General features: G+C 40.6%; 1 protein-coding gene across 1 annotated transcript in view; it reads right to left on the bottom strand.

Moving 5' to 3' along the window:
• The window catches only part of DNAH11 (dynein axonemal heavy chain 11), a 318,773-nt gene that overhangs the window by 106,050 nt on the left and 196,973 nt on the right, over positions 1-15,750 (bottom strand). Inside the window, 3 exon segments of the mRNA XM_038557079.1 lie at positions 1,647-1,793; positions 6,147-6,380; positions 14,264-14,425. Of these exon segments, the coding sequence (XP_038413007.1) occupies positions 1,647-1,793; positions 6,147-6,380; positions 14,264-14,425 (543 nt within the window).

Below are 15,750 nucleotides of genomic sequence, written 5' to 3'. Positions count from 1 at the left end.
ACTATTTCCATTCCACCATTGCCTCGATTTGATTTTTATCTTAGTACTAATCCAAAATATCTCATTACTTGTCTCCTGCCAGTCTTTCCCATTATAATGTAAGCTACATGAGGGTGCCTTGTGTGTCATATACACTCAAGAGCCTAGATTAGTGCCAGGGAAACAAAGTTGCTTAGTATTTGATATTGATAATTAAATTGATCACAATAAGTAAAGTGAGAGTACTTTTATGTTTTGGTATAGATATAAAAAATAGTAATTGTCTTTTTCATGTTTGAAGAACTTCATAAATATCCAGTCAGATGAGTTCTCATTTGCTACAACATTTTTTCCTTCTTTGCAAGGATGATTTTGCCTTAGGAATTCATGTGCAAAATGTGAAAACACCTCTGGAGCATTTTAAGATCTCTAAAAGGTATTTGTAGAGACAGGTTATAGAACAATTACTAGAACATCACTTATTTGTGAATGCTTGAAAAATATCTCTTGGGAGGAAACGGCTTATGATAATCACATCATATGTGATACCTAATTGGTTAACATAACATAATACACTTTTAAGGCCATCTTATCATTATCGGAATCTCAATGGAGACAGTTATTACTAGAATTAGGAATTATATGCCCATCGGCCATGCCAAAGTAGTTTAACTATAAAAACAAGTTTTTAAAAAAACCATTCAGCATCTTGATTTTCAAAGTATATTTCAATTCTTTAGGTGTGGAAGCTACAGGTAAAGATGCTCAATATCTATTAGAAAAAAAGAAAAAAAACAACTCAGTTGTCTATGAATGGCAACCCCATTGGAATAACTCCAGTATTTCTGGCATCATAAAAACCTAAGAATAATGCCATAAAAGCTACTGATTCAATAGCTATTAAATGTGTTCATAATTTATAATTTTTCATCAACCAAGCCCTGATCATAATCTTTTGTCTAAAATGAGAGAATTTATCTCAAATAAATATATTCAATTTTTAAACAAGTAAGATCCCTAAAAGTGAAATACCTTCAATTTGTGGCTGAATTTCTGGTAAAAGAAGAGGACAAAGAAGTTATATTTATTTCAGAATTGCCAGTCACCCAGGTACAAAGAAAGCAGAATCTATATAATCTTCAAAGTAATTGTTTCCAACAGTAAAACGTAATACAAAATGCCAGGGCCTCAATCGAATCAAAAAGAACAAATTTGGCTTAGGATTTAATAATAAACTCGAGTTGTATTATTAAAATGAAAAATTTGAAAAACCATCTTGCAAAGTGATGGAATGGGCTTTGTTAACAATTGAGTTGTTCAATTTGCCTAAAAACTGAAAACCTTTAGAAACCTCAGAGGTGACTTCATGACCTTTACTGTATTACAAATAGGCCTGATGTTCAAGATCCACATCCATTATATGCTTGAATGAGCTCAGTATTTATTGTTCTTTCATATCATTAAAAGAGCTAAAAGGGTGGGAAAATGCATAATGTAAAGAAAGGTCAAGTGGTAATCATGGTGTGAAATGCTGTTACATGTGTAACTATAATAATTCTTTAGATTTTATGCTCCCTGGAGAGGAAGTTGTTCAAAATTGTTCACCTACAAAGGTTTATTTTGTGCTAAATATAGCTCAGCACTCTAAATGGTGGAATTAGCCTGACCTTTCGCTCCTCAGCATCGGCAATGGCCTTTTCCCGGCTCACTTTCTCCGTCTGGAGCCCAATCTTCGTGATCAGAGCTTCGGCATCGTGATTTCTCAGTTGCAGCTCAGCTTCTTGAGAGGCAAGTCTGGCTTTCAGATCTCCCACCTGAAGGAAAAGTCAGTGTGTGGAAGTAACTTCCATCTGTAACAACAAATACCAGATATAGCTTCTTTTTTGTGAAATGAGCTCACAGATCCCTATCAGTCTGCAGTTTTTAATCCCTTTCTACCCTGTTCTGACTTTAGTCCCATGTGCCAAAATATAACCCCATCCTCTCCCCCCTCCCCCACCAATACAGGAGCAAAAAATAATGTTTTCCAGGGGCGCCTTGGTGGCTCAGTGGTTGAACGTCTGCCTTTGGCTCAGGATGTGATCCCGAGGTCCTGGGATCGAGTCCTGCATCAGGCTCCCCGTGGGGAGCCTGCTTCTCTCCCTGCCTGTGTCTCATGAATAAATGAATAAAATCTTTTTTAAAAAAAGGTAATATTTTCCAGTGGTTTTCTGAAAACTGTAATTTATGTCCACACTAACTAGACATTTATCTTCTCCAAAAGTCTGTGAGGTCAGGGAAGTGCCAACAGCCATCCCCACCCGAGGACATGACACCTGAGCATACATCACTCATAGCCCTGGTTTTTATGATCCTGTGAAGCTCAGACTCAAGACAGCAGAAGCCACAGGAAGACTTGCTTGTAAAGATAAGCTGGAAGAAGTAGGCCTTGCTTGGTGGCAAGCCGGAGGGACTATGGCTCCACCAGAACATCACTAAAGTTGAAGCCATCAGCATGCTCTGGCTGTTGGTTTTATCTGTTTATTCAACCTGTTACTTTGATGGAAATGCCCCCCACACAAGTCTTAGCTCTTCCCACAAAATACAAATGGTCCTCTTACTTAGTGCCTTCCACCTCATACAACCTTCAGCCTAATATCTACTACACAAAGGCAAACCACGGGTGCCTTGTGGGGATGGGTAGGGGTGTGGCCAAAGCCAGGGAGTATTCTGGATGGTATTCCTCCCTTCGGCTCCCCAACTAAACAGGCTCACTCAGCTCTTGAGGAATTCAGCTCTTCCTGAGGCATCAACAAATTCATCTGCTCTATAGAACAGTTCTGCTCACTTAGTTGGGAGTTCATGAGGTTCCGAAGTACTAGTAGGTTCCTAGGTTTGAGAATCACGTAAAGAAAATCAGATGTACGGTGCTGGAAAACAAACATGTCTCGGCTCTAGAGACACACGAAGGCAGCTTTATATACCATGATAATTAACTCTTTATTCCATTTCTTTTCCAGAAGTAGGTTATTATGTTTAAACAAATCATAGGGGATCCCTGGGTGGCTCAGCGGTTTGGCGCCTGCCTTTGGCCAGGGGCGCGATCCTGGAGTCCCAGAATCAAATCCCGCATTGGGCTCCCTGCATGGAGCCTGCTTCTCCCTCTGCCTGTGTCTCTACCGCCCCCCCCCCTCTCTATCATGAATAAATAAATAAAATCTTTTAAAAAAATAAACAAATCATAGAATCAGAGAACAATCAATCACGTATGTTGACTCAATTGCCAAAGGCACTTCGGTGGTTTCATCTCCTGTGACAATATCTCACTACTGTCCCAAGGACTCTTGTCACCTCCACCTCAACACAGTCTACTTGCACTTTGCCTAAATGGCACAATTACTATTACTGCTACCTGTACTATTTATTATATTTTAACCTAAGACTGATTTTTTAACCTAAGAACTCGAGGTACAGTGACAATAGCTTATCTATTCTTTTTAGCCATGTGAAACTAGACCTGTGTTAGGCTGTAACCAAAAGAATCAACCAAGAGCCTCTGAACAAACTGTTATTATAAGCCCTGATTTCAGTGTCTAAGGGAGCTGTTAGGTTTGAAGTATCTAGTGACTCAAGCCCTGGAAGTGAAGTTATCTATGGAGAAAGGTCGCTAGGCTATCTATGATGACCTAAGCTCATATCTAGAGAGGGGATATGTGGCTCTAAGAGGAATTTATGGCTTTATTGAAATGAATAAACAGGGCTGAAGTTTAGACACATATTTCAAATGGCATGGATATTCATCTCAGTGGAATTACTTACGGCAGATCCGTAGAGGACACACGCTCCAGTATGATGGCATTCTGTTCCACACACAACCTGATCCTACACTATAAGGCTTTCCCATTGCCCACATAAGTAACTATGCTTCCTTTCCATAATAAGTAGAAAATTTTAAAACTCTTAGGGAGATATTAAATATTCCAATCACTCCTCTGATATTATGAGCATTATATGCACAATTACCTAATGACAAGAAATCGTCAGTAGTCCTTCAATTAAGACTTCATGTATCTTCTTCTTAGACTTTCTGCCTGTACTTCTAGCCAAGGGGAAATAAGGAGACCCAAGCAACCCTGAACTTGGCAGACACCAAAAATAGCCAGTTCCTTTCTTTCTTCCTCTCCAACACCTTGTCTTTTTCCCTATGGCTGAGAGGCTGCCACCATAGATGCGTACTCTGTTTTTATACTCTTAGTTCTGTTATTTGGGAAAGGAACTCTAAGTGTGCTACAGGGTATTTTTTCCCTTGCCAAGGGCTGTCCCATCAGTTATGACAGTTCAGTTTGTTTGTTTATTCGAGAGAGAGAGAGAGAGAGAGGCAGAGACATAGACAGAGGGAGAAGCAAACTCCCCACAGGGAGCCTGATGCAGGACTCAATCCCAGGACCCCAGGATCACGACTTGAGCCAAAGGCAGACGCTCAATCACTGAGCCACCTAGGTATGACAGTTCAGTTTAGCTGGTGCTATCAAGTCAACATGTTGAGTTGGGGACATGATTCAAAGGTACACTGATGCTCTGGGAAACAGATCTCCTGCACAAATTGTCTTCTAGCTCAACAGGACTCTGAGGAAAGTCTTCACTAGGAAAAAGAATCTTGATTTAAGTGAGATGGAACTGGAGAGATTGTACAGAGAAGAAAAAGGAAAGAGAAAGGTGGCAGAGAGTAAGAGTAAGGTAACAAGTACACACACAGTAAAAAGAAAAATTTTTATTCAGCACAGATCAGTTTCACCAAGAGCCAGTCCTGGTTTTCGAAATGATGGGTGCAGGAGGTGCTGTGGTCTACAGAATGAGTGGAGGACGTGACCAGATAGGCCTTCAGAGTGTAAGGTACCACCGTGTGCTTATTTCTAGCCTGGGCACAGACAGGCCACACAGCACGCCTGGGGAGAAAACTGGCCCAATCTCTTGAAAAGCATAGGAGTATGACCTGATGGCAATACTCTGAAGGAGCCCTCTGGAATTCCTGGTCTTGAAGGGACCACCATTGAGAATTTTTCTCTCCCCAACTTGAGTCCAGATGGTGTGCAGCAAGCTGAGCCAGTCTCCAAAATCTCCATATTTGCTTATTCTAATTTTTTCCTCCCCTAGTCACAGAGAGGCAGCATGGGGCTATGGGCAACAGCTTTAGAGTAAGACACATCTGGGCTCAACCTCCAACCTCACAGGTTCTGTGGCTTTTAACTTTGCAAGTCGGATCTAAAAAGTGATAGTAGCAAGCAACACCTACTTCATAAAAATGTTTAGTTTTTACCAAAAAAATTAAATGGTATATGTAGAGACCTACACATGGTTAACATTGGGAACATTCTAATTTTCTTCCGATTTACTTCTGAAGGTTAAGGGTACTATCCTTCAAGGTAGCAGGGGTCTTATGACTGACACAAAGACTACCCCAGACCCTTTGTTCTAGAGAGATGATGGCCAAAAGCAGATGAGACATAAAGGTTGGAGAAAACAGCTATACTTCGGGACCTCAAGCAGAGTAAACCATGTCATGTCATCAGACAGGAAATAATGCCATCACTGGGGGGTTGAGAATCTGAGACCAAAAGGGATCCTACTTCCATTATTGTGTGACAAAATTCCTAACAGGGGGCAGCCCGGGTGGCTCAGCGGTTTAGCGCCGCCTTCAGCCCAGGGCCTAATCCCAGAGACCCGGGATCGAGTCCCACGTCGGGCTCCCTGCATGGAGCCTGCTTCTCCCTCTGCCTGTGTCTCTGCCTCTCTTTCTCTCTGTGTCTCTCATGAATAAATAAATAAAATCTTAAAAAAAAAATTCCTAAAAGGAAATGCAGGACATTAAAGCAGGCAGACAGAAGATGGGAGTGAGCTATGCCTCCTCCTTCAACACTTGTACACTGCTTTGCATTAAGCCAGGCCAACAGTGAAAGGCTCTCTCCAAACCAGCATGAGAGAGGAATCGGCCATTCCTTTTCTAGACTTAAGAAAGCACAAAGAGTGGTTTTTGTTAGTTTTTTTTTTTTTTGTGGTGTTATTAAACTGTAAATTTTAGCATTTGAAATGCTAACATGGGTTGAAATGCTGCCTCAGAAGTAACTACTACATATTTCTTAATCTTAAAAGCATACATTTCACTCAGTAGTAACACATTCTGATCATACCTGAGAGGCTGTGGTTTTTAGCTTTTGGATGCCATTTACCAGGTGCTCTTTCTTCTGGGATACCTCTTTTTGTTTCTTCTTCAACAGATTCTTAAACAGTGATATTTGTTCTAGAAAACTCTTTGGGGTGGTATAGTTGTGTCTTCTCTCATTCTGGTAATACCTGGTACTCATTTCATTCACGCTAGTATGAACGTGGGCCATAAAGAGGCTAATAGAATCCTTGTCCAGTGGCTGCAAACATAAACATGGTAATTCATATGAAATTCTCTCAAGTTAAAATAAAAATATAATTAAAAAAAAGAATAATCAGCAAAATTATGCCGTATTTTTTTCCCTAAAAGCCAGAACAAATTACAGGAGGATCTGGGAAGAGTTACTTATTAGTGTTTAAGAGATATCCACAGGATTAGAGAGGTAACAATAAAGCATTCAGCTTTGCCAAGTAGGGCAAAGGATTTTTATGCGCTCCACATACCAAACCCAAAAGCCAACATATAACACAAACAAAGCTTTTCACAACTTGATTTTTATCTATCAAGTGTGTGAAAGAAAAAAAATGGAGAGATTGAGACACAGTATTCTGAAAGTATTTGTGGTGTGCCTCCAAACTAAACTATAGCAGTCACACATACACACAAAGCTGAAAGTGAGAAATACAGTTTTACAAGAACCCATGTGAAAATGAACAGGATTTAAAAAAAAAACTAACAGGACTGTAAAGTATGAAAGTCATGGCTTCTGAGAGAAAAATATCATTTCTATTCTCATTTGGAAAAAAAAAACCAACAGAAAACAAAAAAAAAATGAGTAACCTCCCTTATAAGATTTACTAGAGAACCCCCCACTATACCATTCTTTCTATTTTGTCCTCTATGACTTCTGAAGTAGTTAACTTTTTAATTTGTGGAGTCACATCTCCCTCATTTTAATGATTATTTATTGCATTCTGTACAAGATGAACCAGGTTCAATTAATCAAGGGAAGCCTAAAAATCAATTAATATGAATTAAATGAGCTACACCAACTCTTAGGAAAGTCACACATAATTTACCAAAGTGTTGTCAATAACGTTCAGACATCTTTGGGAAAATTGCACACAAGTGGCTAGTGATGCAGTTGAACGTTTCAAACCTGCACCATTAATATTACAACCAGGGTGTGAGAAGAGACAGGCCAATTCTTGTTGGTGAAAAACAACTGCTTCCAAGCGACGTCTAAACACTTCGCTTTCCAACCTCATGAAAAATCCGTGAGTAGGTTTCAAATTTGTATATATAGGATGACCCTGCATATCAAAAATCCACCTCACTAGTAACTAATGTTTTCTTTTAAAGCAAAAGTAAATACAGAATGAGGCAAATCCTGAATATTCCTTATTCTCTAGATCTGAGATATGTGTCTGTTACCCAGTAGTGGATTCAGAATCCCAACTTATAAGGAAGTTCCATAACTCCATACAAGTGAGATCCCCTGAGGGATTTTTAAAAGACTTAATAAAAAGATTTTTAAAAGAGCTGCAATATGAACATGGATAGAAATTCATTCCTGTCCTGTCTTGTTTTAATGAATGAAAAGTGAGCACATGTCTTTCTACAAGATAAATACTTCTCTGGCCAAGTAGGACCTCCTCATGTGGGGTCGGGTTGGTAGGGGAGGACCTGGCCTCTGCCCAACCATGATCCTTATGAGGAGGCTCCTAGGCTGCCCTGAAAAGCTCTCTCCAACAACAGTTTCATTTGTAAATCTGCGATGGAAGAAGTGGTTTCCGGTAGAGCTGGAAGTGGCCCGAGACAACTTGTCTCAATGGGGCAAAATAACTATTGTTATCGGGCTTAACAAAATGGCACAGCATGGGAGACTTGCAGAGCCAGGGAGCAGCTGGTTGTAATTCACACTGTTTTTCAGAAAACTCTAATCGTTCCAGAACAGACCTCTTTGATGACTGGTCTTCCCTGCATTCTCAATTTGTCACTTTCTCTTATGATAAGGTCAGTAGTGACAGCACTTCCTGACATTAACAGCTGTGGCTTTTAAAAGGGTCATTGTAGAACTACTAATTGCAGTAATTTCATTAGCATAAATTATTTATTCCGCCATTCATTTATCTCCAGTTTTCTTTTTTGGGGGGGAGAGGGGGGTAAGTGCAGAGAGGATATGGAGGCTGGAGCTGCTGCAGAGAAGGGAAGGCAATGCTGAATTTTTCGTTTTTAGAGACTCCAGTGAAGAATGTTGTTCCTGCTACATTTGGGCCCCTCATGAAAAACCAGTGGATCCGATTCTGGAGTCATTCGGTGGCCAATCATGGTGAGAGCGACAATATAAACAAGCAAAGCGCCAGCATCACATGGTTATAAACCCAAGAGAGAAGCCCTGGACAACAGTGTTGTATTCACTGCATAGTCAGATATACACATGAAACTTTGTTTTCCCCTTGCATTTAGAAAAACGCTTCATTTTTGCTCTCTTGGTGGGCTCACTATAAGTGCAAAGACAAAGCTGCTATCTGGGGCGACGGTTCTCAAGTGGTGGCAGTCCCTACCACACCAAGTACCCCAGCCTCCTGACACGAAACAGCAAATGCCCAGTGTGTCCCTGCTGTTGAAAAGGTCAACTATCAGCAACCAGCAACCAACATCAGAGGCCAACGCTGAATCAAATATCCTAAATGCTATATAGGATTTTACACCTGCCCATGACTGGCTGGTCTCAAGACTATCCTGGTCTGTACTTTTAAATTCAGACTTTCAAGAGCACCGTATTCAAGGAAAGGGACGAGGGACAAAAGAAAATGGAGATGAAGGGAAAATTATTTTTTTAAGCTTAGCTTGGGATCATTTTGTAACATGTAATGTCATATACCTGCAGTCTGCCTTGAAAGTTTCTCTCAGAAATTACTTCTATGTTTATTTTTTACAGGTTTAATTGAAGCATAAGTGATATACGAAAAACTGTACATATTTAATATCTGTTATTTTATAGTAATTCCAAACCATGGGGTTTAAAAATCTATTATTTGTACTTTTTAGCTCCTTTGGGGGCACTCAATAATAGACACTAATTAGATACTGCGGTTGTAAAATTGTTTTATTAAATAAAGAAAATGTAATGATACATAAAATGAGCAGTGCTGCACTGGAGCACTTCTAAGTTCCTCAAAGTGCTGATTCCCTCTGAGAAAAGATTCTGGAGGCAGCCAGGGATGCTGGATTTGCATCCCAGGACGCAGGGTAGATTCCCTGTTCTGTACAGTTGGGCAAATGATGGCACTTCCTGAACTGCCTTCTGTCCACAAAAATCCAAGGTTAGATTTTTGGCTCTCCTTTCAGTCTGTTTCTTTTCATCCTTGACTTGCATTCCTTTTTCAGAATAGTCAAACATTTCTACGACAGTCCAGAGCAGGATTTAAGACCGTGGTTTCTGGCATCCCAGTGCTGATGGGGCCCTTACCTGCTGAGTGATCTTGTGCTATGGCCTCCATCCCTTCACCTGCGTGGTGGGGAAGCCAAGGGATCCCTCCTTAGAAGGCTAGTGAGTGGAGGTGGTGGGCACCCCTGCTCTCGGCGACGCTAACAGTGCACCAGTGTGGGTCCCAGGAAGATGACCTCTACCAGAGAGAGCAGCCACGAGGGTTAAATGTGGAGCCCAAGAGTTTTCTAAATCACATACTTGTGTCTTGTTTGTGTCCTCGTTTTGTTTTTTTTTACTGTCTGGTGAATCTATTTTGTTAGCTTGCTTGTGTTTTTAAATTTTTGTCTCTAATTTCAGAGGCAAATTTCCAAGGCCAAGGGCAAGATCAAGTCCAGCAAAGGCCAGTCATCTTCAAGAAGAGTTTCAGAAACTGAAAAGGTAGTCTTACTGGTTCTCTGGCACAACATTCCGACAGAGAAGCAATTGAGGACGGCGGGGGCGAGGAGGTGGCAATGCAACCCAGCTATGCCTCCCAGAGCCAGTGGGACAAGGCTACAGATGTAGCTGGTTCTGGCAAGGCCAGGAAAGCCACAAAACTACGACTAAGAGGGAGTGATGCCTCCATTTGACTGACTTGGACTTTGGGCTTACCAGCAAGTACTGGTTCACAGGCAGCTCTAATTAAGAGGACTCTACTCTCAAGGTAGAGGGGATTCCTAAAGTTTACCTAACTTCTACTGCTTTTTGCAATTCTGCTCTTAATTTGATCAATATGCACAGAGAAAGAAATGTATGATAAATGGTGTATTAGTGCATATGCACAAAAGAGAGGTGGGCTGAAGAACAGGGAAGGATGTTAACAATCACATGGGCCTTTCTTCGTCTGTCTGAATAGAGACTTAAGCCAGTTTGAGATTTAGGGAGATTCAGGTTAAATTTGATTGCATCTGTGTCCGTCTGGATCTTTTAAAATGACCTCAGTACTCTTCGGGAGGAGGCTATTTCCCCCCAAGTTCCCTAAATTTTTTTGCACAAGGCTCTCCACTTTATAAACTCATACTGAACCATCCTCATTTACATTTCAAAGAAAAAACTGTGCTAAAAGTCAGTAAAAGTCAGTAAGAAAAACAGTGTTAACATACCTATCACTAACAAAGTGCTGTTTACTGCTCTTCATGCTGTCCATATCATTTTAAAAAGGAACCCAGGGAATCATTGAAGAGATCAGTCCTCACATATATACAGTAAAGTAACTTTCCTCTTTGAGGGACATTTTTCCTCATCAGATTGGCAAATGGTAGTAAAACATGCCATTCATCTGTTACCAGGCCTTGCGAAAAGTTCTGAGTTGAAGAAGTGGAGGTATTTGGAAATGAATTAATTTCATTGGAAAAGCTGATGATACTGAACTTATGGAATTACTCAGTTGTATTGCATGCAAAGGATAGAAGGTTTTAACTTGTCGGTTGGCCAATATGGCCAGAAATGATGGGTTCCTCCATGGTGCTCAGATTTTTATGAGAATGAGACTCCACCCAATGTAAATCTCACTCCTTAGAAGGCTCATCTTTTCATTTCCATTCAGTAATTTCTGCTTTCATCAGACCCAGCTGTCAAGTATGTCCATTATTCACTTTGAGTCAAAAACCAACAGCACTACTTATCTTTTAACACCCATTTCTCCTGCTTTTTTCCCTGAATGTTCCTATCTGGAACCCACGTACTTTTCAGGAAGAGCTCCTCCCCATCACCTCCTCACAGCATGTGCTACCTGGCTCCCAGGGATACCCAAGGCACCTTTCCTCCTCTCCCTGCTCACACCACGTGCCCCCATCTGCACTTCCTAACCTGAGGAGTAAGGAGTATATTTTGACACAAAGCCTTCATATAAATACCTGGTGATACTTAGTGGTCAAACTATTTTGGTCATCTGCCAGCTGTCATTTAGTTCAACACCAGGTAGCAGAAAAGTAGCACAAACCTTTCCTTAGATGTAGGCAGCCTACACCCCTGGGAGCAAAGTGTGACCTGACCGAAAAGTCTATGCCAATGCTCAAAAAAACCTCTTGCCTTTAATGAATCCTTTCTCAGTGGTTAAAGGGGGTCACCTTGGATATCTATCTTACACTCAGCAAATAAGGTCAGCTACCAGGAAGTGCCTAAATTATGCAGATACCTTTCAGTCTTAATGATGAAAATTAAAACTAAGAAAATGATCAAATTAGTGCCCATACAAAAAATTTAAAAGCTATTTTTGACCTCTGCAGAAAAGGCACCACGCATTTTTAGAAGAAGATAGACATGTTGCCCTCTGAACGATAATTGCTGCTCCTAAGCAACAAATTGGGAAGGTGGGAAAGATAAATAAGCATGCACGGCACTGCAATGAAATCATCTGGCTGATTTGTTCCCAGGCATCATTTCAGCTCAACAGAAATGGTTAAAACCCTTTTAAATTCCTATTTGACAATCAGCATCCTATAGGAGGCGTCGTGATACCACGAGATAGAGCTTAGCACCTGCCGGAGGCCTCTGGACTTAAAATGATGCAAGTCCTGCCTCATCCAGCAGATGTCAATGGTCACTGGCATATCAAAGCTCCTTCAGTAGGAATTGTTTTGGAAACTGGGACTAACTTTGCCCGACTAACTTTCCGCTTGCATCAGAGAAGCAAAGGCGAGAAACTTCAAAGAGCTTTGTGTCAAATACCAAGTGAAACCATGCTATTAGCCTTGGGTTACTTCTGTATGAGAAATGAATATTGAGACATGAAGTGCACTGGTCTTTTCTTTAGCAAACCAGTGTGATAAAATGAACTGTACTAAGCAGAATTTTGTTACTGAAAGATACATCTTGATTCTCTTCCTAATAAATTGGTATTTTGAACCCTTCTTATAATGATCAGTAGACAAAACAGGGCCCTATGTTCCAGTAGATCTTAGCAAGAGCTAGGGAAGTTTGTGGTTTAATAACTGTCATTATTCTTTGTCTTATTTAACGGTTTTTCAGATTTTAAAGTAAAAAATATCTCTGGCAGATTTTATCTAATGCCAGTGTTATCTCCAATTAAATGGGGCTCCTTTGGTTCTTCAGGGAAACACAGTGAATGTAAAAGCAATGGTTCAGACAGAAATCCACCACTCCTGGGAGGGTCTACTATTCTACTTTCCTATGCAGGAGAACAAATGTACACGGATTTCTCCAAATCTAAGAGGTGCTGTGCAATGCCTCCTGACCAGTGGAAAAAAGTGGAAATCACTTAGGAAAATCCAACTACACATTAATATTATTCACTCTTTACCCAGAACGCCAGCTGCCATTGTTTTAAATGTCCAGGTAAGTGCATCCAATGTTGAGTATAGAGACAGGCCAAAGAAAAACTTTCTGGATGTGGAAAAAACATCCAGAAATGGAAGAAATCTTTTTTTTTTCATTTCCTTACAGAAATGTTTTGAGTGTGAGCATGAGAAAAGGAGAGAGGAAGTAGAAGAATTTGAATGTCATAGAGCCCTTATATACATGATTTAGATGTCGCGCGGCAGTTCAGCATCTAAGTAGATTAATGGGTGTTTTGGAAAAGACAATAAACCACGTTACAATACAGCTAGCTGCATACAAATAATTAGTTAAGTATGTAACTATGCCCAGATTTCTAACCATCCAGCCACCAAGAGATTCAACATTCCATAAAATGTGAAAGGATGTTTTGGAGAAGTGACAGTGATGCTCTTGGAATGAAAGGAGAGCAGAGGGGGTTGTCTCTGTTTACAAGAGACTTTCAAGTGGAAGCAGACACCATTCCTTACACAGCCCCAACTCTATTTTTAGCTCTGAGAATCAGTTTTAGAGTCCGACCTATTCTAGCCTTATCACTCAGTAGAATCAGAAGACAAATCTCCCTAGGCAATGGTCCAACTACCACTTTTTCAAACTATCTAATCAGAAAGGCACTAGATACCAGTAAAACTTCATTTCTAGGGAGACTGATAACCTTCCTATTTACATTTCTTTTTTTCTCTAAATTGGGAAGTGTACTGGAAGTGTTGGGTGGGTTTTTTTTGTTTTTTTTTTTTTTTTTAGTTTCATACAACCATTTTAAAATGTAATAGGATCTGCACATTTCATTATAGCCAAATGATTAATGTAATTTATAAAACATAAACCCATAAAACCAAGAAGCAGATACATTATTTGACTTAGGGACTGCTGGATTCATGGGGCTGATTTCTCACCCACCGATACTGTAATGAGAAAAACCACAGTTAATTGCCTTACTTTGTTAAGATCTAGCATTGCAGGACTGCGGGTGACTACTCTGTTGTGGGCAGATTTAAGGGACTCATGTTCAGCAAACCCTATACTATGGTTCAAGGAAGTAATGATCCTGGCTTTCTGGTGAATCCGTCTAAATAAGAACATGCCTGTGTGCTGTGTGTGCACATGTGTGCGCAGACCTCTCAACCTGGTACAAGGAGGTCAACCACCATTTTCCACAGAACATGGACGAACAAAGATGATCTTATCATGTTAAATAAGAGAGAGAACTTTTCCATTGGAGGTGTATTTTGGAAATTATTGAGGACTTTTGGTCAGAGTGAGTGAGTGTGTGTGTGTGTGTGTGTGTGTGTGTGTGTAGGAGAGAGAGGGAGGGAGGGAGAGAGAGAGAGAGAGAGAGAGAGTGTCAGAGGCTGACTGACACAACATACCTCAATTCCCTCGGTTTCCTCAATGAACCTCCTGCTGACGGAGACCAGGGCCTCTTGTGGCCACGCATGAAACCAGTCAATAGCTGTGCAGTTAACTATGGCTGGGAACTTCCGAGCTCTCCCTCTCAGTGTGTGACCAACGGGAGAGAAACACAGAATGATCTGTGGAGACACAAAGGGGGGCAGAAAGGGGAGGGTGATGGGTGAGCTGAGAATTATACTGCGATGCTCCACAGTGAAAGCAAGGAGCACAGCCAAGCCTGACGGAAACTACCTGAAGCACCAGAGGGGAAGGGGGCATTACCCTCCTTGCTCAACAAAGGATAAACCTGCCCCCAGGGGCCACCCCATAGTAACCTACAGAAACACTGCCATGTACTTGCCTTCCAACTGGTTCCTCTTCTTTTCAGCATTTCTAAAGATTATTATTAACAGTGAGGAATGTATTCCTTTCTATCACACAAGTAACTGTAGAGCAACAAAAAAAGGAAATACCCAAACCAAATCACCATGAGAAAATAACACCAATACTTTTCATCTTCTGTCTCCTTCCATTCTGTAATTCATCAGGTTCAATAAAACCTAGTAATTTACTTAAAAATGATTTGTATCATATTGAATGTTTACTTTGTTTTCATTTAAAATGAATCCACTTGCATTCTTCACTTTTTTTTTTAAGGAGGAAAAAATTCAGTTTATACATGTTCCTGATGAGAAAATGTTAAGTTTCTGGCTTAAACTTGAAGTTCTATTTAAGTATGGAATGATTTCAGGGTTAATTTACATCTGAATATGTTTCCACACTCTCTGTAGTGACACAGGGATTCACTTTGGCAGTGGTGCCTGAGCTTGGCTGTGACGGGGTCCACAAGCTGAATGAGGGAAGGAGGAAGGACCTCAGGAGTGACTGAGTGTCCCTTCTGGGCTTCTGAGTGTCATATGGCTCTCCGGTGAGACACCCTATGAGAAGTGCTTGCACAGAGGAGGTGTTGAGGAAGCACTCCTTTCATCCTCTCTGTTCTAAGTTCCTGTGGATTTGAGGGTATCAGGGGTAGAAGGGACGCCAGCTGGGGTAAGGTCTGAGAATGATGACCGTCCTGGTTTCCTCTTCTCTAGAATGGCATGGACTTAATATAAAACAAAGCTCGGAATTCTCTTGACTAAGTCTCTAACACTTTGAGATCGGGCAACTAATGAAATCATTTTTCAAAAGGTATATTTTTGCTTTTGACATTTAAAAAAACTTACATCACAAAAATATCCAGCATATAGGAAGCCATATAACATCTTATTGAACAGGTGTCTTCACTATGTTTATTTTATGTATTGTGGCACTTGAGAAACCAGACAGATAAATCCTAGTATTTAACATGTTTACCAATACATGAGCTGACCAGTCATGTATTCATTATATGTGAGGGTCTAGTTACAAGTTGAATAATTGCTCTAATACTCCATGTACTAAAATAACAAACTTCAGTTACTAT

The sequence above is a fragment of the Canis lupus genome, chromosome 14, assembly GCF_011100685.1.
Source record: "Canis lupus familiaris isolate Mischka breed German Shepherd chromosome 14, alternate assembly UU_Cfam_GSD_1.0, whole genome shotgun sequence".
Lineage (NCBI taxonomy): Eukaryota > Metazoa > Chordata > Mammalia > Carnivora > Canidae > Canis > Canis lupus.
This window is presented reverse-complemented; position numbering and strand designations above follow the sequence as displayed.